The 22335-nt window shown below is 36.5% G+C and overlaps 1 protein-coding gene across 3 annotated transcripts in view; it reads right to left on the minus strand.

The window, feature by feature from the left end:
* CACNA2D3 (calcium voltage-gated channel auxiliary subunit alpha2delta 3) overlaps nucleotides 1-22335 on the minus strand; it is a 547059-nt gene that overhangs the window by 316953 nt on the left and 207771 nt on the right. For all 3 annotated transcript variants that reach the window (XM_072420933.1, XM_072420932.1, XM_072420934.1), the window contains one exon: nucleotides 9827-9989. In XM_072420933.1, coding sequence (XP_072277034.1) covers nucleotides 9827-9989 — 163 coding nt within the window. The remainder of the gene's footprint in view (nucleotides 1-9826; nucleotides 9990-22335) is intronic.

A 22335-nucleotide genomic window follows, 5' to 3' on the forward strand; every position in this document is an offset into this window, starting at 1 on the left:
ACATAATTAACTACCATAATTCATTTGTTGGGTAAATGTGATATATTACACCTTATTTATCAAAGCTTGCCAAGACTGGAGAAGATGGGAGAACCCGGGTGATCCAACAAAACCACAATAGATTTCTTTAAAATAATTTATTAGTTGAAAAATGTTTTCAATCCTGAACCTAATCCATTCCAGGTTTGCTGGATCACCTAGATTTTCTTATGATAGTCTATCTCCTCCAGTCTTGGAGATTTTTGGAAAATCAGCCTCATTGTATGTATACTTCAAATGAATCTCTAGGATATCAGGTAGCACTCTAGGTTGTTTTATCAGGATATTCCTAATTTTTTATCTTGATATTTCCCCTCTCTCTTGCCCAGACAATACTGTATGACAATTCTATTAGAAAGAGAGAGGGTATGAAAGTGAATGTTAGAAAACCAATAAAATTATGTGACACCATTGCCCAGCTATTAGATAGATAGAGCTCCTGTGAGTCTCTTTGACAAGTTTACCTGTCTAATATTAGTTCCTCCATTTAAAAAAAGTTGGCGGTTTACAATGATCAATAGCTAAAGATCAAATTTATGCATAACTCATTTTAGCGGAGTAGCATAACTTATCTTGGTATCCCTGCCAATCATTTTAAATGATGTTATTTTAGCTTCAAAACATAGAGAGTCTTTAAATTAAAACAGCTTCTGCTGTGTTCTTTCTCTTTACAAATGTAACAATTGTTAAGGGAAAATAGGGATTTTTAAATATGACTACCCTGTCTGTTGTGGGTGCATCCGTGTATATCTGTGTCATTGGAGGTTACAGACAGGTTATAATACAGAAAACCTGCACAAAATTAGAATCTTTAACTTATAGTCTTTTATAGCCCAACTTATTTGTCTCATGTAGTCAAGTCATTTCAGACTTTGGCAAGCCAAGCACTATGAGAAGGGGCTAAATAAAAGTTGTGGGAGTAAACTCAATGAGTTAGAGTGAATTTAAAAAATGAAATTGAACAGAATAGAGCAAGGGGTGATCAGTGAAATGACAAGGTCAGATGAGAGATTAAATACAAAGTTTGTAGCCAATGCCTGGATAATATCATCTTTTAATAACACTAGAAGGCTGGAAAGTGATGTTAATCTTAAAATATGTTTATCTATTTTAGTCATTTTAACTGTTTGTGTGATATCAGCCTACACTATTAATAATATTATTATGAATTGTAGTATGTAGTTTTATTTCATCCATGATCCTCATGGGTGTGTTTTATTTTGCTGTTCTGATTGGTCAGGATAAAGTGTGAAAACCCCTGAAGAATGTAAGCCTATAATATATATAAACTATAGGAAAATAGATAATACCCAAACTTTAAACTATATGCAGCTAAAGTAATTGTTTTCTGTAGGGAAGAAATCTGTTATCAAGCCATGATCACAAACATAAAAACATGCATAAGAAAGAAGAAATTTGGGGAGCTGCAGACTGAAAGTGGGTACTGTACCCTAAGCTCCCTGTATAGTGATGGGCTTTATATGTTAAGTAGTTTTACTCACATATTTAAAAAAAAAAATGATAACTTAGGTTATACATGTTTTTACTTAAACATAAACACATAGACATCTCCAAATATGTTAGTACTGTAAGGATCTATGAAAACATATATGACCTCTTACTGTTTTTTCCCTGTATGTAGTGTCCAAACATTACAATAGAATATCTAATATATTCAAAGTGTTTACAGAAAATGATTTGTTTACCTTTAACCAATGCCACATCCCAATAAATATATAGAAAGAACAGGAAACTACTTTTGGGTTGATGCCCAATAGTTTTGGTGCCCTTGCAATCCCTGACGTCAAGTTTTGAAGGGACAAGCTAACCAGGAGAAGCAGTTTGGGTATGATCATGATGTTCATAATTTGGGATAATTTGTTTTTTTCATGCATTTCTGTATTGTATATATAATATATTGTACAAATAAATGTTAATTTTAGATCTCAATAATTTGCAAAGAAAGCAGATTTTTTCAGCGAAACATCTCAAATATAGATTAAGATAATTCACAAGGAATATTGAGATGGTTCTTTGATAAAGAATGTATCCATTGTGCTTTTGTAACTATTTATAATGTATACAAACACATTGTTCTTTTAATTTATTTTAAATTAAGTATGTGATGTTGGAGGCCTTTCAAGTCCTGTACAAAAAAAAGAATCTGGCCAACTATTATGACTCTACCCAAATTTGGATGAAGATACAAACTCATTGTGGCTCGTATTCTTCACCATAATTGAATTTAGGACCCCAGTAACACAAGGCATTAGTGTTAACTGTAAATGGTTTTGGACAAATGAGACAAAACTACACACTGTTCGTATTTCATGCTGGCTGTTCTGCATTATTTCTGATGAATTTCCTGCAGAGAGAGTGATAATGTGTGCAGCAGTGGGAAGGAGATAAAAGTAGATTAAAAGATAAAAGAAGAGAGAAAAGCAAGAAAGAGAGAGTGAGAGACTGACAAACTCATCAAGACAGCGCAAAATGAAAAGGGCTCCAGTGCAGGAGATCACTTTGAAACATTTAAAGATAAATTGGCAAAATTGTTAGCAATATGTGACCACTATCTATGCTGTGATATGATGCAGGGGTTCATAAAACTGTCCGCAGCATTTCTGCATATATTTAGGACAAGTTGCTCCTTTGTACAAAACAGGCAATGATCTTTGTCAGCAACACATTTTATTCTAGTACAATGTGACTTTAGACCACTAGAGCCAAGTCAAAAGGAATATTATCTCAACTCCGCACTGATGCTCTTATGAACATATTTGTATAAAATATTTTTGTTTTTTTGTATATGCTATGTTTGTTTAACCAATCAAGTTTTACATCCATAACAATAGTACATTACTATTCTTAGGGATCATTCCCAATGTAGGCATGTGATGTGTTTTGCTAAATTGAGCTATTTTGCCCATTTCATTGGCCTTCTCAATGCAGCACATCACAGAGTAATGTATGTTGTACTGATCCAGGCCCATTATGTATTTACATTTTGCACCCAGATAGAGGGAGGGATGTAGACCGGAAGACTTACTAATGATAGGTTAGTGTTGCGGATAAAATAGGGCATATGATGGTGTCCAATGGAAACTTAATTTTTGACAATTTTATTTATTTATTTTTAAATATACATATATATATATATTGACTTAAATTGTAGTCCCAATCTGTTATTGTACAAAGGATTACAAGGCTGGAAGCAAATCACATTCGATTATTAATATTAATAATAACATTTATGATACATGTATTTGATTTTTTATGCAAAAGAAGAGCATTAGTACGTACTATCTAAATATGTGCTAAAAATTGCAAACATGTAAAGCAAACTTTAAGCAAAAAATACTATGAGAATTGTTTTTGCTGAGAAACTGAGAATAAAGCCAGGTGCCTGGATAATCTAGCTCATGCACACATGCACAGGAGTTACATTATCAGTGACCGCCCAATGGGTAAAATGGAGTAATAGGAACCTAGAAAAAAAAAAAAGTAAAAAGATGGTGTTGGAAAAAATGAAAATAAACAGCATAAGATAGCTCTAATCAGTCAGCACTGGAAACAGATGAATTTTCAATAATAGACTAATATGCTGTACACATTTGCACATAATAGCAAGCAAAACTAGAGTTTTAGAGAATCCATTCTCCCAGGCAATGGAAGACTCTTTAAATTAATATAAAAATGTTAGACTTATACAAACAAAATCTTCACACTTTTACCAATAATACATTTACAGATTATGACTCAAAACTCAAGATGTTTGGTATCACAAGTAATCTAGCTGTATAATTTGGGTATAGAAATGATTTATGAAACGTTCTCATGTGTTCCGTGTGATCTCCAGCTGTGCTCTTCATTTACATACATCAAATCTGGTGAGCGCTGAAAAAAAATCTCTTTCCCCCCATAATTATAGCCTTATCTCAAACATTCACAGTTCTCATAATTTCCAATATTTTTCATGTATGTATTTAAAAATGTTTCCAATAAATCTTTTATAGAATGCGGCCATGAATATTATGTTCAATGGACCTTTAATTAATTATGAACCGCACCAAGAGACCCGAGAAAATATTGACATTAACCAAGCACTATACATCATTATATATTTGCAAATATTTTCTACGGGCCAAAAGTGCACACATTCCTCATCTTTAAAGTTAGAGGAGGTCTACCGTACTTTCCAGGAGAAAAGTAGTTAATGAAAGCCATTATTTGCTTGTCACACGAGGAACATCTTGGCGTGCTCAGGTCTCCACAAGGAGATGTTTGATGACAGTGAATGTTAATGCACAAAGCAGCTAGAATGATAGATGGGCTGATGGGAAAAAGGCAATGAGGAAAGATTAGCTTCACTGACTATGTTTAGCTTGAAGCCAGTACACACAGAGCAAGAGATTGAAGATATCATTTAAATAGCAGGAGGCTATTGTTTCTGAGGCAGTGTACTTACAGTATAAAAAAACTCTGCAGCCACAATGTAACCAAATTAGTTGATTTCTATTTTACTGTTTTTGTCATTTTACTTATTGTCACATGCATATTATACGGCTAGCATGATGTGAAGAATGTAATGAAAATGTGGAAGAACCAGTTTTGTATAAATTCTCTTTATTTTTTACAGTCAGAACTGAAATCCAACATTTGTATTTAAATATTTTGTACTTTTGTATCTATCATGTAGTACTCTGGGGTCCTTTTAACATTTTGCATGTCATTCTTATTTGTTTTGCTAAAACTAGCCTGGTATTTACAGGACTCATTAACTCAAACTGAATTTTAGGCTGCATAATAAGTCCGATCAGGAATTCATGCTTCCATAAGAGTAAGAAAAAAGGAAATTTATAGTGCTCTGGATATGGGTATACATTGTGACCTTTTATTATACTAAATGTACACAACCAAGCTTTACCTGTAAATAAGACAGTTTATTCTTTCCTGCTCCCTGTGCTGCTGATCTCCACTACAGAAGAAATTGTTCCAAAAAGCCAGAAGGGAATCCAACATTTTGGAAATGTCCTTGGTCCTCCCCAGCACCCACGGTTCATTTTCTGCAGACAGCAGGAGGAACCAACAAAAGCTGCATGGGACAGGTCAACTATCCCAAAAGTGTTGATTTCCCTGTCAACTAACCCAGAGCGTGATTTGTACTGATTGGTAAATAGAGCGTGTGTCGAGAAGGTTGAATATACTGACTTATGTTGCAGGAATAGCTTAATTAATTACAGTTATTGTAAAACAATATTATATAAATTACAGTAAAAGTTGAAAAAGTGAAAATTCTGGGACTTTTATTTATGAGGCTTAAATATATGTTCCCTTGTTTTTCCCATTGCTCAGTGCAGTAGGGGCCAGTCACTGCCCTATGGGGGTATGCCTAGCAGAATGAAAAGGTATGGTATCTGCAGGAAAAAGTTGGGGATTGGGGTGATAGAAATACCCCAAACATAAATAAAAGCCCTGAAATCTTTCATACAAGGGGCTATATTTTTTTTTAAAAACAGGCTCACTGTAAGCATAGTATAATTTCCACTATTTTAAAGTTTTGTAAACCTTTAAAGGCTTTATAATTGTTCTAGTAAATAAAAAAATAAAGATTAAAGCTTTCTATTTCTGCACATTAATATTTAAAAATTAATGTTGCGTTTTAAGCACCCATAAGTAAAAGGAAGGAAGAGTATTAAAAGTATTAAAATAAAATGCAATATGCTTTGCAAAAGAAGTTTGAATATTAGTACTTTTCCCAGTCTGATAAGAAAAATGAAAGCAGGGATTTTAAACACATATTTATTTTAAACAACAAAAGATTTATTCTGAATTTGTAGCAAGATCCGTGCAATCATTAATACAGGGGGGCACCCTCACTTCGGCTTAGCAAAACAGTTATTCAAAAGTTATTCAAAGACCCAATATTTCTGAAATCATTTAACATCTTGGGCTGAGAGTTATTCAACTGGAGGAATCTTTACAAGTGAAAAGGAAAAGGATGTGTCAGCTGTGTCAGGAGCGCTTCTCCACAATGCACCTCTTCGGCAATCCGAAAGACGAGCGCTTTCACCAGCAGCTGATAAATGCACACAATAATAAGAACTTATGCTGGGCTGGGGCTCCATTCCTCCAAGTATATAGGGTCTGCTTGGGAGGATATTGAAACATGATGAACCGCAGACATCTTTTGATTAGGTAGGTTTTTCAATTTGCCAGTTAAAAGGATCTATGAATATCATTCCGTCACACTCTCCTATCAAACCTTTCCAAATGGCTGTTGAGCTGAGTTTACCTATTTTCTAGAAAATTAGAGCTTTGCAAATAGGAAAAAAAAAAAACATGCGCCTGCTGAAGCTGAAACGAAATAAGATTATGATTCGAAACTGGCAGATTTTGCAGGATAAACTCATCCTGTTGTCGAGATTTAAACATAACAGCAATGTAAGTGAAGACTGACAAGAATCTGGTGAGAAAGTCTGGTAATAAGTAGAAAAGCAGGAAAGGAAGTACACAAAAATATAGATTTACAGTGTGCTCATATATCAGATACCTTGTGGCTCATCTATTGGCCTTTTTTTCTTGACCCCCTTCACCCATACATTCAATAAAGCGCAGTGTAATATGTCGGCGCTATACAAATACTAATTACTAATAATAATAATATTGGCTTTGCAACCTTCTATCAGTCGACACCAAGCAAACGTCACTACTAGTGTCTCTGTTTTATTGCCCTCAGGCCCATACCTAGTTACCTTAGTCCATTGCTTTATATGTGGCATGGAGTTTGATTGTCCTGCCCATTTCCAAAAACATGTAGGTAATGGATCTCTCTTAGATTGTGTTAATGTCATATGACTATGGTAGGGACATTGGATTGTGAACCCTTTGAGAGACAGTGACATGTCTATGTACTTTGTAAAGCGCTGCGTAACATGCCAATAATAAATAAATTCAGATTAATAATATTACTTAAATAAGGTAGAAGAATGGTCACGCAACCTGAATGACCTGGAAAACCTGCATACATTGGCTTTCCAGTGGGGCCATGGCAGATTTACCTGGACATTGGACAGATAATTGCAATAGTAGACTAAGTTTTCTGGTATATCAGCATAGTTTAGTTGAGAGGGGACTGTATTTGGAGAGAGAATCGCACCAGGTATTCAAACATTTACAGGGAGATTTATCAGGGAGGTTACAGAAAGGCTAAGGCTATGTCACAACTTGCCAAAAAACGTATCACTGTCCTAATTACAGTCTCTTTGTCACACTTACCTCGTCCTCACTAAAGCACAGACGCCTCTCTCCTGCGCATGCTTGCGGTTCTGAAGCTGGGCATGCCTCTGTTTCCAAGTTTTATTAAATCTGTCCAATCCGCTGGCCAATCAGAAAATAGCCTTTTGACCAGCCCTGGCTTTTTAGCTAGTTCACACACTGCACTATGTGTTTGTGCAATGTGTCTCCATTGTGCAGAGCCCCTAGTTCTGTTGAGCTAGTTCCTGTTCACCTGGTGCTTAATCCAGTGTTTCCTCTGTCCATCTCCTGCGTTAACCCCTCGTTGTCCAGTTAGTTGGTTCCCAGTCAATTCCCTGTGCTGTTCCAGTGTTCCTGTCTGTTTGTGGATAGCATTATGTCACTTGTGCTTCCTGTGGCTTCCATTGTCTCCTGTGTTCCGTGTGCCCGCAGTGGCCCCTGTGTCACTGGTGTCTGTTTCCTGGATCCCTGGTGATTGACCCCTGGAGTGTGACCTGACCTTTTTTGCTTGCTGCCTGCCTTGACGCCAGCCTTCCTCAACAAACCTTCTGCTTTGTGATTTGGTACCGTGATTTGCCCACCTTGGTGTGCCCAAGGACCACAACCTGGCAGTAACCAGTGGCTCAACATCCTCATCATCAGAGACCTGGTTACTGCTTATACTTTGTGCCTTGGCCCTTCTCAGGGCTCACACCACCTCCCTGCTAGCCGTAGCACCTCCTATAGGTCCTGTCTCCCAGTGCTTGACACTCTTTCCTGGGGTATCAGAAAGAGGGTCATTGTAAGAGGGTTAAGATTACAAAGATGGTTACCGGTAAGGCTATTTAATACCGTTATTCCCCTATTTAATGTACAGCGCTGCGTAATATGTTGGCGTTATATAAATCCTGTTTGATAATAATAATGGATACTGTTAGTGTTGCAGGGGGGTGGATTATATGAGGAGTTAGTGTGTGTGAGGGTAGTTGTTTGGATTTTAGTTTGGTTAGAAAGGGTGAATAACGATGCTAAGGTTAATAGAAGGGTTAGTGTAGGGTTACTGGAAGGGTCAGTGTGAAGGTTAGTGTTAGGATTACATTAGAGTTAGGATAAGCATTTTGGTTACATGGATGGGTATTATACATATTTACAATGTTGGGTAATATATGGCTATAATAGTATTTGGTTTTTATTGGGGAAGGGGGGCTTACACTCTGTACTAGAATCTGCCATTGACAAATTAAGGATAAATAAGTTAAGTAGCTATGCCTGTTTTTTATGTTCGGTCCTTTCCTTTCCATCATCACTAAATGTTAGTAAAGGTCCACTTTAATATAATGAGGCAACCTGTTGATCATGCAAAAGTCAAAAAACATCTCTGATTAAATATAAAATCTCATCATGTTTACTCAAGCTTGTGTACAAAAGTCATCTTTAATCAAAAATCATAACAAATAATTCCTAACAATACAATAAAAAAATCCACAAGATACAGTCAAATTATCATCAACCTAATGTTTAGTGACAGTTTGTATTGGAAATCTCGGACAGACCACCTGAACACAAGGGATTACACAATATTAGATTGTTTGCACATATGTCATTATTTGTTCCCAGTTGGGCAATAGAGTAATGGGAATGTTGAAGGGTCTGTGCACATTTGTGGATGGGACTGTAAACAGCGGAACATTCTGGTGCAACATGATCTGTGTAATCTGTATCCACTGGGTCATTGGTGTCCTTATCAGAGTTCATGTACCAGGGCAAAATCTATACTACTTTGCCAACTAGGGCACCTATAACGCCCCCTACTGCAACAGTCAACTGGCTATCCTAATTTTCAGGTGTTTTAGCCAAACAAAGCACACCAAGCCTAGAGGTGAGTTTAGGAGAGGAAATATCTGCAATATGTTCAAAAACTATGACCAAATGCCTATAGTATATCTATACCCCAATTTAGTAATGGCTGCAATATTTTAAGCCATTTTTTGTTTGTTTCATCAGGATGATTGTCCATCACTTTCTTCCCAGAAACATAAAAAGTGAAAGAAAATCTCCCCAAGGTGATCCTCTCAGATATTCAATATACCCATTTAATTATTGCCATTTATTAGTGGTTAGCTCGCTATGTTTATTCTTTCGGATTAGTTTACGATAGGACGGTTCAAAAATGTCCACCAGACCTAATAGAGAGAATAGAACTCCCCAGACACAGACAGGTATAAAATCCTAATAGAGGTTTAATTATTTGTCATTTCTAAATACACTTCAAAATGTTTTTATTGCTAAACATTTTTTAGCATTGAGTAGGGAAGGGTTAAAACTTTAAGCAGACTAATTTTTAGCTTTTGTGTACCATCGGGGACACCTTTCTTCAATCCCTAAAAGGTTCAACAGGAACATTGGAAAAGTTTCCTTGGCTCTAAAATTACCTTTCTTACTTTCTGACTCACTGTGGTCAAACCCATACTCTCTCCAGAGAAGCCACTTTTGATAACAATACGTCTTTTGAATAGTTTATTAATAAGAGAGAATTAAACATTTCAGCACTTACCTTTGTTGTAAACATTGGTTGGCACTTGGACATCACTAAGAGTGACGTTAACAGGTAAGTTATTAAAATGATCATTGGGCAGCAACAAAAACTCCTTCCCTAGCTCGACAAAATTGCCATCTTCATCTTTCTCGTTGATGAGAACTGCATTGAAATATTCATACTAAAAGGAAAGAAAGATAAACTTCCATCAATAAATATATATATGATAATTCGTCAAATACAAGTTCATAATTTAATACGTCTATGTGTACTCTGTATTGCCTAACAATAGATTTGTAATTATATTATGCTGGTCTGATCCAGGTACCCCTGCCAGACCGCTGCCAGATCCTGCACATCATTACACCCCTTTGCAGCCTACACGGTGGTTGAGAACTCTTGAGAAAGTTTTGTTCAAGTTCTGCCTCAGTGTATTGTTAACGATGAAGAAGCAGTACAGTAATGAAAGTATCAGTGCTCTCTCAAGAAAACGCAATACAAAAATGTTTTCACACAGGATAAATACAAAATGTACCCATCTTTCTACATACCGTTTTTCTACATACCCAGAAAAAGACCTACCCCGAAAATAAGCCCTAGCATGATTTTTCCGTATTTTGAGGATGCTCTAAATATAAGCCCCAGCCAGAAAATAGGCCCTATCCCAAAAATAAGCTACAATTTTTATAAATACATGGACAAGAGGTGCTCAGTTAAGGAAAGCGCTATTGCAAGACATGGGAAATTCGGGCCAATGGTTCTAAAAGAAATGGAGTCACAAGAAATTCAAAATGGAATTCAGAGTTTGGAATGTTGTGATGACACGACTATATTTGAATAAATGTTGATCTTTTTGTTCATAAAAAAGACATGCCCTGCATTTTTTGGAACAAAAATTAATATAAGAAACTGTCCTATTTTCAGGCAAACAGGGTAGTGGTATGATAATTGGCCTTATACTAGGTGAATGACTATGACAAGGACTGTGAACTCATCTAAGGAACAGTTAGTGACATGACTATGGACTTTGTACAATGATTATTAATATGTTGGTGATATATAAATAAAAGGTCATCACAATGGTCTTCAAGAAAGAGGGGTAAATCTCCTCAATGGGCCACAATTTAAGCTTGATACCTTGGAGTTTCATTTCTGGACCAATCTTTCATTAATTTTAATTAATGACAGATAAATAAACGAGCACTGTATACAGCACCCATTATGTTCGGAGGGGGGAGCAGAACCCTGCTATGCCCTCTCTCCTTGACATGTATAGTGGTCATAGTGGTCATTCTTGATTCCCCCCCCCAAAAAAAATACAAAACAAAAATGTCTACACTTTCCTAAAAAAAAAGTTGTGTATGCAATAGAAAAATAAAATTATTTACCTATCAAGTGGGTGGAGGTGAGCTTAAACTCTGCTATATTTAAGCCATACAGCTTTCAAACATGCTGATGGGACCAGAACTTTGGTGGAAATGTTCGAGTTGCTGGAAAGTTATAGACATAGGGAGTAGCAGGGGATCGCTCATTCCGGAGGCAGGTATGAACCGGCCCTAGGGAAAGTCCCTAATACATTGTTAAAACCAAGTCCTAAAACATTGCTTGGGACCAGTTATGTAGAGATAAAAGATTTAATAAAATAAGTTAAAAATACAATTAGAAACTATACTATTGAAGATGGGAGTTAGGGACATTTGGAGCAGTTATAAAATTGTGTTTATTGTCTACCATTACCCCTTGCTACACCCTTGCCATAAAACAAAACAAAATGTAATAGGAATATAATAGTTTCTCAGCAGCTTTGATGTAGTTCCCTGTCCAGTCTACAAATAAATGCTGCTTGTTCTTCAAAAGTCCACAAGCAGATATTTTCTCTGATAACTTCTATTAAAGGGCATTGGGGTCCCTATGGATCAGGCTCATTTATGCTCCATTTCCGAGCAGAAGATAAGCTGAAGCCGTTTTGACAAATGTATTGATTCTTTTCGACCTACTGCACAAAAACCAGATGCCATGAGAATGTACAACCCTGCTCCCCAATCCTTATCTATACGTGGTGGTGGGAGACTTGTGGGGAAGCTGGGCTAATTAGCTCAGATAAAACTAATGAGAATGGCCATTTGTTCCTCAAATGATCTGTAAACTTTAATCCCATCTTCTAATTACAATCCACAAAAAAATAACAAAGCCCGGCCATTCAGATACAGAACATTAACCCTTATGACTAGAACGTGATGCGTGTGGGTCCTTGGAAGGAAACAAGTTTGAGGCTGATCACAAGAGTGAAGAGGTAACACAATGGATGAAGGTTGAACAAGCTGTGAAGAAGGACAATCAGTAATGTTGGCACACCAGGAGGTATATTTTAATGTTTTCATATACAATTCACATATATTTCACCAAAATTCACTCTTTTTTTCCCAAATTTGCAACTTTCAAATTGTATTCAATTTATAAATTATGATTTTTAATTGAATCCAGTGTATCAATTTTGGATACTAGTCGGCTGAATCCTGGCTGAGTACATTTATACTTTATACCCCTGGGGACCCAACTGGAGATTTACCCTTACTTCCTGTTACTATTGCCACCAGGCTCAGGTAGTGAGTTAAATTTCTGCAAACTGTTTCACAGGAGTGAACCGGACAGAGCTCAAACCATTCCTTGTAATTTTAGCGCACTATAGGCACAAAGTTACAAGATGACTGGATTTCAAGCAGGATAAACTGTTTTTGCACCAATCAGGAAAATATAAAATACATTTTCAATGTATATTAAGCAGCAAAAACACACATGAATGCTATTCAACAGCCGAAACATGTTTGCAGCTTGCTGAAGAACTATAAGGTCTTCATACATGATAAGGATATGGTTGTAACATTGCTGGCTAGGTGAACGAATGATTCTAATAAATTTATTATAACCATTACCAGTGTTTTAATACAGACAAAATCCCTGTTGTGTTTATAAAGATAATATATCAATTTAAAGCATCTCATTTTCTGGAGCACAGGAAATCCATGTAACAAAATCACTGCATCAGTTTCCTTGCAGAAAATATCATTTTGATAGGATACCAATGAACGTTTGTTATCAATAATAATTTTAGCTGACTTTTTAGCAGACCATGAACCACCTAAATTTGCACATGTTGCATTTTTGAACAGCAGTATGTTGCCATGTGTTGCGCTGCAGTGCATGCTGGTAAGATACATTTTGGGGGCTGAAGAATTGCGGGCAAGCAGGTTCTTTGTCATTAAAAGATCAGGTTATGTCTATTCTGCAATAAAACAAATTTACCTGCCCGTTGGCAATCTTTTCTGTATTATACACTGAATGAACACTCTGTTTAATACCCCTTGTGCATTACCTGGAGTTACGTTATTAGTCAAGGTGGCCGAAGATCCAGAATTCAGAAGAGGAGTGGGTGAAGAGTGAAGAAGTTTAATAAATATGAACAGGTAGGTAAGGTAATTTGGTTGCAGAATACACAAAGCCTGTCCCATCTGCAAAAAAGACTTGTAATATTTAATTTTTTTTCTGTTTTGAGTTTGTGCACCAATTGTGCCGAAGTGAGAACAGGTCTGGGGTAAAGAAAGGTACTATCCAATATTATCAGTATAATAAATGTCCTGATTTAGGGGAAAAAAAAAACTATAAACAGTTTATTTATCACACGGGTGCTTGTGTGCTAAATTAACAAAAACATCATTTTATAGAGTTCCATTCAATGTTCCATGTGCCAGGGTTTACTGTCCATTCAGTTCTGATGGACCGACCGTCATTCTCCATCACTTTGAAGGTTACTTTGTGGTTTCTTTTAGGACCCATTTACTTCTTTGTAATGTGTTAATGTTATAACTTAATGTTATAAATTAATGTTATATATTATATGTCATAACATACAATAATGTGCGTTATGGCACGCCACTGAAAATAAATGGTCTGCCATCTTGCACGAACATGCCAAAAATCACATGGCCTTTTATTTCTTACACAACGTACTACAGTGTGTTGTGGAGCACTACAAAATCAAGTGTCTTGCTATTATTAAAAAAATTGGCATAGCAATATAGCAATATCTGTTACTTACCTACTGTATATAACTAAAACTGTTCTAGTGGTTCAAGGTAGCTCTTAAGGCTTGTTCATACAGATGTCTGAAAAAGCCTTTCACTGATCAAAAATAATAAATAACCTCAAAACACGCTATTTGAAAAAAAGCAATCGAAAAATATTTGGAAGGCATTTGGAAGTTTTTGTGGTTGCATTTTCTTGATTACACTCTGTGCCTTTACTTATTGACCACCCAATAGACTTGAATGGCAATACTTTTCAAATGACTGCTAAGCTCTTTGTATATTATTATTATTATTATTATTATTAATAATAATATTAATAATAAAAAAATGTATTGATATAGCGCCAACATATTAAGCAGCACGGTACATTATTAGGGGTTACAAATGACAGACAGTGACACAAGAGGAGAATAGGTTAGAGTTGTAAGGAAACAAAATATTTAGGAAACAATTGATGTGTTTCTGCTTCCCATACCCCTGAATCTTAATGACACTTCAATATCACATTTTAAAATACAACAGGGCGCTGTAAGATCGGGCTCAGTTTTGTGTTCTACAAATTTGTGCTAAAGACACTTTATTAAATAATTCTGATCATCTTTAACCTGAGTAATGGGAGAATAAATGACGGATATCGCAAGCACGAGGCAGAGGATTTAGTAACACAATTACTCGCAGTTACAGCTGGATAGGTGTCAGAACTTTTCTGCACTACACATCATATTAGATTTGACATTTTTACTGCAAGATTCCTCTATTTTAGCACATGGTAAAATTGTTCGACTTACATTAAACGTGGGATTTGCTGTATGATAAATTATAGCAGCCGTGTGGGAATCATGCAGAAAGATAACTACTAAACAGGGAAGCACATCATAAATAAAGGGAAAGGGAAAGTGCAAGAAAAACATTTCCCTTGGTGATTTTAGATGGATATAGATGCATTGAGATTCCACAAAAATAATATGCATCCAAATGTCAAGTGTCATTCTACTTAACTAATATCATTTATGCTCTCATTTATTGCAGTACAATAAATTGTAAAAAGGTAAAAAAAAACAACTTAATGCACCAGATCTATTGAAAATTGCCCACAAAATGCTATGACTATGAGCAAAAAAATTTAGGATGTAATATTGGGATCAGTCATCGTTCATGAACAACCATTACTCAGTGAGACCACCATCACCGTAGTGGGCTAAAAGAGAAGTAAGTGTAGGGTCAAGTCAAGTTGTCGGCTTGAGAAACACTGATGTAATGGGTCATCAACTCAACAATTGTTATTGTGATCATTTCATTTTTTTTATTACAACTGACTTATATGTAATGTAAGAGGGTAAAAGAGTGTGTTCTAATCATTTACATATGGCTTGCAGACCACCTGTTGGCCATGACTGGTCTGCAACAGTATTTCCTAAACTGTGGGGAACATTCTCCTATAATCTTGTCTAAGTACCCCTTAAATATCTGCGACCAGTCACCATTCAACAAAATGTCTGAAAAATGTAATGGTTGCCAAACTGCCCTTTGAAATATAATTGTGTCTAATTAAGGATGGACTAAAATGACCACTGGAATTCACAGAAACTGACACTTGTATGCCATAAATGTAATTGTTTTGATTTCTATAGTTATATATTATATATTAAAGGGGAAATTAACTCAATTAACATTTTTTAATTAAAAGTTTGGCCCAGTTAGGCCCAATAAACAAATGGTAGACACAGCATAGTATTTGGATACTTAAGAGAACTACTATTTGCCATTCAGAATATTACAAAAGAACAATAATTGAGAGAAAATTCACAATATTGACTGCAGTAACAGCTGTCCAAGAGAAATTTCCCTAATTTTGGAAGGATTCCTAAAATTCTCCAAAAAAAGGACACATGGCAAATGACACGCAGAACAAGATGGGGTTTTGATAATTATTTTTGCTTAAAAATGTTGGCTTTATAAACACTTTAAAGGCTACCCACATGGACTCAAAAAACAGGACTTTTTTGTGTTTTGGAGAACAACACCCAAGGCCATGGCCGGTTTCCTACAAGTCAAATAATTTTCATGGTAGTACAACTATAGGTTTCTGTATGACAGTAAAACAAGTCCCAAATCCAGTAACTTGGATGGTACATGTCTCAATAATTCAATGGAAGACCATAGTTCTATTTTGCTATTTGGAAGTTTACTTGATGCTAGAAGAAGTTGGTCAAATCACCAAACTTGTACCAAGCTGGGGCCACCATCAGGGGGTAAAAGGGTTTATACCTAGTCCTGATCAAAAGAGTTTCAGTGTTGGAACTTTTAGACATAGGGAGGCAGGTAGCTACCTAGTATGGGGGACAGAAATTTCTGATGGCACCCCTGTGCCAAGTAGAAGGGTCCACCTAAAACAGAGTCTTGGCATTGTATGGCTCTCCAAAAATTACATCCAGGCGCATAATTTCTAGTTCTTACCAAGAGCTTGACTTTTGCCAACCTTACATAACCTGCCATACTTGGAAAATACAGGTGCCCCAATGTGCAAGAAGCTATGTTCTTTCCAGTGAGTAGCACACAAGCCACCATAAATTTGATAACTGAACCTCCTCTGTACCCCAACATCCTAATGCTACGCCCTTGGCTCCTGCTCCACCAAGAAGGCAGATTGCAAAGTAGTCATACACATCTGCCAGCAGAGAGGACTTGTAAGCTTTTATATGCTTCATATTTGGTGAAGCTATACAGCATAACACATTAATTCACAATTAAACCGCAAATATGGAACTGAAAGAGGAATTAATGGAAAGCAGCAATTAATGAACTCTTTAGAGTAGAGGATCAAGGTTAACTGCCCTCTCTCTGCTACCAGTCCATTTATCCGTGGCCCTATTTTGCAGTATACCATCCTGTAATGCAGAAATAATATTGGAAATGTATATTAAACAAATGTTTTGTCAAGTCGGAAAAAGAAAATAAATACATTTTTTAAACCCGCATGGAGGGAAAAAAATGAATCTGTCCTAAAATAAATGATATTAAATTGCTCAAAATCCACACTTACTACTTGAATGATCATCCATTTACTAGCACCAAGTGTAATGGATTTTAAATGACTATTTTAATGGGTAATTAATACTTTTAATGTACCTTTCTATTGTGATTACTTTTATGCAAATGTGTAATGATAATGGTCCCGGACACTATTAACTCCATCTATCATCGTTTCAGAAGATATCCGCCCTTGGACACACTTCGCAGGTCAGCAAAGACCAAATGCGTTGTATACTGTATATTTTATTTTTAACTCTTTCTGTACAGGGAACCCTGATTTTAATTTTATACCCTTGTTCAGAACTGCCCTTCTATACACAAATGTGATTGAGTTAAATTTCATATGCCATGAGCAGCATAAAGAATCATTTCAAGAAGTTATGAAGGATACTTCCAAAAATTCAGAAATTCACTTTATGATAGGATGGGCCTCAGTGTAGTCATTCTGTGCCAACTGATTTCACCAGAAGAGGGTGCTGTAGGTGAAAACTATAATAACTACTGTCGACCTATTAAAATCCAGCAACTGCAGAAAAGGACAAATCGTTGTTTAAAGCCAGTTTGGATAAAAATTTGCAATAATTTAGTATTAATATGTAGGTTTGTATATGAAAGATTTGTGAAGGCAAAACATTTTTTTGGTTTTGGATAGAGTTGGGAAGGATTAAAATCCCTATTAGATTATTACCCTGTTTCCCCGATTATAAGGCACTCTCTTATATTTTTTGAAATGCCAAAATATGCCCTAGGTCTTATTACACACGCTGCAGCCAGCATAAAGGACACACACGCAGGATCAGATGTCTTATTAACGGGGAAGTGTCTTATTTTAATTTTTTTTTCAAAAATCGGGGGTGGCTTACTTAATGGGGATGTTTTAAAATCGGGGAAACACGGTATTGCTATTTGGGCTTCAATGGGACTTTCTAACCACAGCAAACACAGAATATAGCACTTTTCTTTATCAGGGGCTAAAAACCTTCAGCAATTCTAATAAAATGGGGCTCATCTGATGGCTCTCTTTTGGAGGATTGTTGTTGATTTTATGTGGGGCAACGTCCTTTTGATGGATGTAAGGATATTTATTTACCCAAAGTAAACTTTCCTTGAGCCGGTGGTGATGTGGCGGGGACAGGGGTGGAACTTGATTACATTTTTGGTCATTGGATACCCAAAAACATTTTAAAAAGAGGCGCTGTGGCCACTTTAATATTACAATTAGCCAGTCCATGTCGGTATTTGGGAAAGTAGAGGGATTAGTATTGATAAATCCATTGGTCATGGCAAAACATTTTGAGATATAGATAGTAGAAGTTGCTAAATGTTCGGGTTGTCCACTATTCTGGTTAAGGTTCTAGGGGCAGCATCACAGCCAGGCATTCAGCATGTCCAGGGGCAATTGTTGCCTTTTTCTAGGACCCATGAAAGTTATTTTCATTCATTTTCCTCCATAATTCACTGGGCAAGTTCTACGTACAACCCTACACAGCTTCATTCCCAATGACTTCCTTAGCTGGTAGCAATTCCTCAAATTGCTTCTAGCTGGTTCAGGTGTCAAGTTCACTTTAAATCAACAAAAACGAAGCAGCAAATCTCTAAGAAATACTTTATATGTTAATCAAACATTGGATTATGTTCAGAAATGGAAGAACAAGCTTAATGTTTAGCACTGCGGCTAAGATGTATTAATTCCCCGGCTGAAGGAGAATGTAAATACTCTGACAGACAAGCGGCAATTTGAATAAAATGATTTCTCAAATGAGTGTGATCGTCTAGGAACACATGCGCCGGTAATATTTTCATCGGCAAGAACAGATCCGGTTGCTCTTTTTTTATCACTGGCCAAAACCCATCTTGTGTTCATTTAGGGAGAATTATGGGGAATTATCAGCGTGCATGTCATGCAGTTATTACAGGCTGAGTATATTAATAATCTGTTAATTAAAAGAGTGATGAGCAATATGACACAAGAATATGAAATGTAATTTCAGTTATGTAAAATTAGCAACGCCGGAAAAATCGTATGTGATGACAAGGAAAACGGTATCTGCTTTTTAAAGGGCAGCGACAGCCAAACGGCTAAATATCCAGTTATAAGGTGAAAATATTTAAGGCTTTCATAAGATTTGGAGAGGTGATATTGTTGTGAGTTAGGTTGTATGGCTGCCTAGCATAAAAAGCTTGATTAGCATGCGGTCTTGTTTATATAGTGGTGAATCTGAATCCAATAGAGAATCTTCCAGGTGTATGTGTTTTAATGGTAAGATATACCCCCAGGTAATGCCTGTCCCTTTCTGCAATAAAACCTTGCCGGAACTCAAACTTTTAAAGTGGAACTTTAGTTCTGCTTTCAGTCCTGTAGAAAGTAAGGAACATCTAAGCAGGCAGCATTGATTTAAAAAACTAACAAATAAACAATAACTTCCATTTCATACATAGAGTAGTTATTCTTTAGTGACCCATTCCCCTAAACTAACCTCTCTCCTAATATTTATATATTTATAACCAACAGTCAACAGCCAACAGTTCCCCTGTTTGTCCTGGGAGCACCGGCACATTTAAAGCTGCATACACATATCCAATAATTATCGTTGGAAACGACCGGCGAAGGACCGATTGGCCAAAAATCGTTTTAAAAAAAGTGACGAACAAGGATTGTCGTTGCAAATGAACAGCACAGCGGATCTGATTGGCCACTGATCGTTCACTATCTATCGTGTGTACGGTCGTTCGGTGATCGTGCATGGTTCTGCAATACTCTTTACATGTTTCTCCCTGCATCGTTCAAACAATCGAATCTAGTGTGTGTACATTATTGGTGGAATATATTTGAACGATCGTATCGTTACAGCATGTACAGAATTGTGCACAATACGATTGTTCAAGTATAATCGTGCATAATCATTGATCGGTCGTAATCGTCCGTTTTCTAGCGATAAATATTGGAAGTCTGTACCAAGCTTATGACCTATAGACTTTTATGGAGCTGGTAGGCAGATCTGTCTGCAAGTTCTAAAGAATTCTCTGGGATTTTAATGTAGACACGGATATTGTTGGATAATACCAAACAAAAGGGCTGCGGCTTCCAGCTCTTTGTGTAAATCTGTAAAATAACATGGTGTGTTTCTTTAGCTCATCTCTGTTTCACAGTTGAGTCGTACTTTGGTATTATCCAGCTTTCTTTCTGGGAGGGCACGATATAAGGAACCTCAGGGGTGGGTCTTTAGAAAATGTAATTTGCATAAGGGACACTTTCTCTGTAGGAGAAAAGCATATGGAGACCTAAAGCATTACAAGATCAGAAAAAAGTAAGAAAAAGTATGTATAATAATTAAAAGGATATACTCAAGGATCAAGGGGGAAGGGTGTCAGAGGAATGGGTGGTCTCTAACCTTGAGTTAGACTTTAATGATAAAGTTGAAGAATTTTCAATGTTCAAAAAAAATGTGACTTTATAACTTTTGTTAGAATTTATAACGGAATTCAGGGTGCTTCTCTGTACTTATAAAGAAAATGTATCCTGATTTTTGAATTAAAGGCTTTAGATTCAGCATTTATGTGTACCTGCTAAGAATAAATAAATACCCTGAACATGCTTGCAATTTTTTAGGTTCTGTTTACACCTGTACGCTATGAAAAAATGGTTCAGCTGGAAGAGCACTTCTACTTTAAACCTGATTTATTTAAGCTTTCTAAAGCTAGAGAGGGTACATTTTCATGGGTGAAGCTGGGTGATCCAGCAAACCTGGAATTAATTTCTTCAACGTCATTTGCTAGCAAATGTTTTGATCCTGGACCAGAACTGTTCCAGGATTGCTGGATTACCCAGCTTCACTGATGAAAGTGTATCCTATCGGCCTTAGAGAGCTTTAATAAATCGGGCCCCATGTGTCTGGGTACGTTCTCATAGCTGTATATTTGTGGTAAAAATGAGCAGACGAAATTTGTAAAATCAGTTTCATGCAGAAAACAGTGGGGTTTTCATCAACAAATACTTTAGATTTACCATGCACTCTATTTGTTCCAAATGGCCAACTTCCTGTAAACTTGAGCCGTTCCATGTTACTTAGTGGGCTATGTAAGCACCCAGGACCAGCTCCAGCCACAATTCAGTAATCATCCAGCAATATAAGAATTCCTTCCAGTAATCCCAGTAATGTGAAATGGTAATATTGACAGATTCATGTAAAATGACAACAGTTCCTTGTGCAATGTGATTTCCAACAGTTGTCTATAATGACTGTACTGCACATGTAGGAGGAGAATATGGGTGACGTGCTCAGAATAAAATATTTAAATATGGAATAGTAAAATTGAAAGTTACAGAACAATGATCATTTCCTGTCTGTATATAAAGTCTCTGCATTACTGTAGACAATGGTCACCTTGCTTTACAGCAGTGCAAACTCATCTTCTCAAATTTCAGAATGAATTACCGTCTCACAAATCTAATTTAGATGTGTCACCACCATGGCCAAATGATACCTGCCTGATTGATTCTTATTCCTAATTACATTTGTGTTCAGTGGTCCTGTGAATGATATCTGGAAGTCTCATGAGTTTTTTTTTTATCACTTTACCTAACATACGATCCATCTGAGGAGCTCCTTGCTTGGAGGAACACATAGGGTGCAACATTCTAGGGGCCATCAGTCAGATCTGATCATTGTCGCTTATAGGTCTTCCTTGATGAATGAGGATCTGTAAGCTGCATCAGCTTTTTCAATGAATTAAAGTACCAATGTTAACTTTAGTCTGTTCAACCAAAGGTTGGGGTGATATCGATGGATGAACACACTGAGCCGGATTTATCAAAGCTCCCCAAGGCTGGAGAAAACTATCATGGGTGAACCTGGGTTATATAGCAAACCTGGAATGGATCTGATCCAGAATATATGGGCTAGTACAAACAAAGAATTCTTCAGAGCAAACCCTGTCTGCTAAATGGGTGTCGATGCATATGGCTGGTGTGTTTTTGCTTTTATTAAAGTATTAACCTCCCCAGCGGTAACCCCGAGTGTGGTTTGGGGTTTAAAAAAGATGCTGGAATCGGTAACCCCGAGTCACACTCGAGGTAGGTAAACCGATGGAAAATGTTAGTAAATAAAATGCTTACCTGATCCGCCGGCGTCCTTCTTCACAATCCCCTTCTTCTTTCTTCCTCTGCACCCGATGTCTCACCAAGGAGTTCCCAGTGACATTGGTGCGTGTGGACGTTCAGGGTGGGGCGGGAAATTCAAATCTATTTGTATTGCATTCAATACAAAATAACTGTATTGAATGCAATACAGTGGATTTATACATGTAAAGCAGTACATTGTCTTCCATGAACATTTATTTTACAGTATAATAATAGTATGAGTATAATATGTACTTTTAAATAAAAAAAATTGAATAAATTAAAAAAAA

This window comes from Pyxicephalus adspersus, chromosome 8 (genome assembly GCF_032062135.1).
Source record: "Pyxicephalus adspersus chromosome 8, UCB_Pads_2.0, whole genome shotgun sequence".
NCBI lineage: Eukaryota > Metazoa > Chordata > Amphibia > Anura > Pyxicephalidae > Pyxicephalus > Pyxicephalus adspersus.